Source organism: Entamoeba dispar, genomic scaffold, assembly GCF_000209125.1.
Source record: "Entamoeba dispar SAW760 scf_1105229459571 genomic scaffold, whole genome shotgun sequence".
Taxonomy (NCBI): Eukaryota; Evosea; order Mastigamoebida; family Endamoebidae; genus Entamoeba; species Entamoeba dispar.
The window spans coordinates 2177-3346 of NW_001853759.1; the positions used below are offsets into that span (position 1 = coordinate 2177).

The 1170-nt window shown below is 28.7% G+C and overlaps 1 protein-coding gene across 1 annotated transcript, besides 1 other annotated feature; it reads left to right on the plus strand.

The window, feature by feature from the left end:
• Positions 1-18: 18 nt before the first annotated feature.
• Positions 19-53: a sequence feature (AT_rich).
• Positions 54-94: 41 nt separating this feature from the next.
• EDI_189570 (uncharacterized protein) lies at positions 95-901 on the plus strand (the record flags this gene model as incomplete). Its single annotated transcript, XM_001735945.1, has 1 exon — positions 95-901. One exon carries the CDS (start codon positions 95-97, stop codon positions 899-901), a length of 807 nt encoding a protein of 268 aa, XP_001735997.1.
• Between the last annotated feature and the right edge of the window lie 269 nt (positions 902-1170).

The window sequence follows — 1170 nt, forward strand, 5'->3', positions numbered from 1 at the left end:
TTCATACAAATATCAAACTATAAATTATTATTATAATATTATTTATATTTAATGAAAAACTATTGGTACAAAAGAAAAAAATCATATTTAACTGATGAAAAGATTAATTATCTTTTTTGTTATTATTCTTGGAACAAAATCTGAGAGAGTGTATCCATGTGATAGTGGGTATGGCATTATTGAAGGCAGATGTACGGTATGTCCTAATATGACGTCTTCTCGTGGAGATAAGTGTAGACCATGTGATGATGGATTATTTACAATGGAAGAAAAAAGTAGTTCATGTCAAAAATGCAACAATCCACTACATTATTTTGATGGAGAACATTGTGTTGAGTGTGAGCCAGGTGCAAGAGTAATTTCTTCTCATAAATGTAAAAAGTGTGAACTTGGGTCGTTTTTTAACAGAGAGACAAAGAAATGTGAATATTGTCCGATAGGGACATATTCAGATAGAGAGGGGCAACAAGATAATTGTACAGTATGTCCTGATATGAAAATCACTTTTAGTGAAGGGAGTTCACAATGTTTTTATTGCCCTGACGGGACGTATTACGAACAAGGGCATTGTTATAATTGTCCACAAAAGTATGTATGTTCTAATAGTGAAATAAAATTATGTAGTAACCATCAACTGTGTGTTCTTTCAACAGTTGTTAATTGCTCAGTTTTTGGGACACCAAACTATGAGGTATATAAATGTGAAAAGAACGTATTATTTTATATAATGATTTCTGTCTCATTAGTAATTTCGATGGTTGTAATAGTTGTAGTTGTAATTATAACTTTAGTTGTTATCAGAATTCACAAAAAGAAAAAGGCAGAAATGGAGAAGATAAAGAAGAATATTGAGATGTCTGAAAATGATCGTAAGAAATTGATTAAAATGTATCTAAATTAAAAATACAAATCAAATAACTTGTCATTTTTTTTATTTTGAGTCAATTTAAGTTGATTTGATAAATAAAGAACAAAGTTAAAAGAAAGGTATTTATAACTAACCAACTCTACTTTAAATGTCAAAATTTAGGACCGAGATTTCCCCATAAATCACTATGAAAAATGGTGAAATAAAGAATAATACCAAGTAAATAAAAAAAGGAATAAAAAATGATGATGTGGTGGTTTTATAAAACAAAATGACATGGAAAAATGAAGCGAGAAATTTAA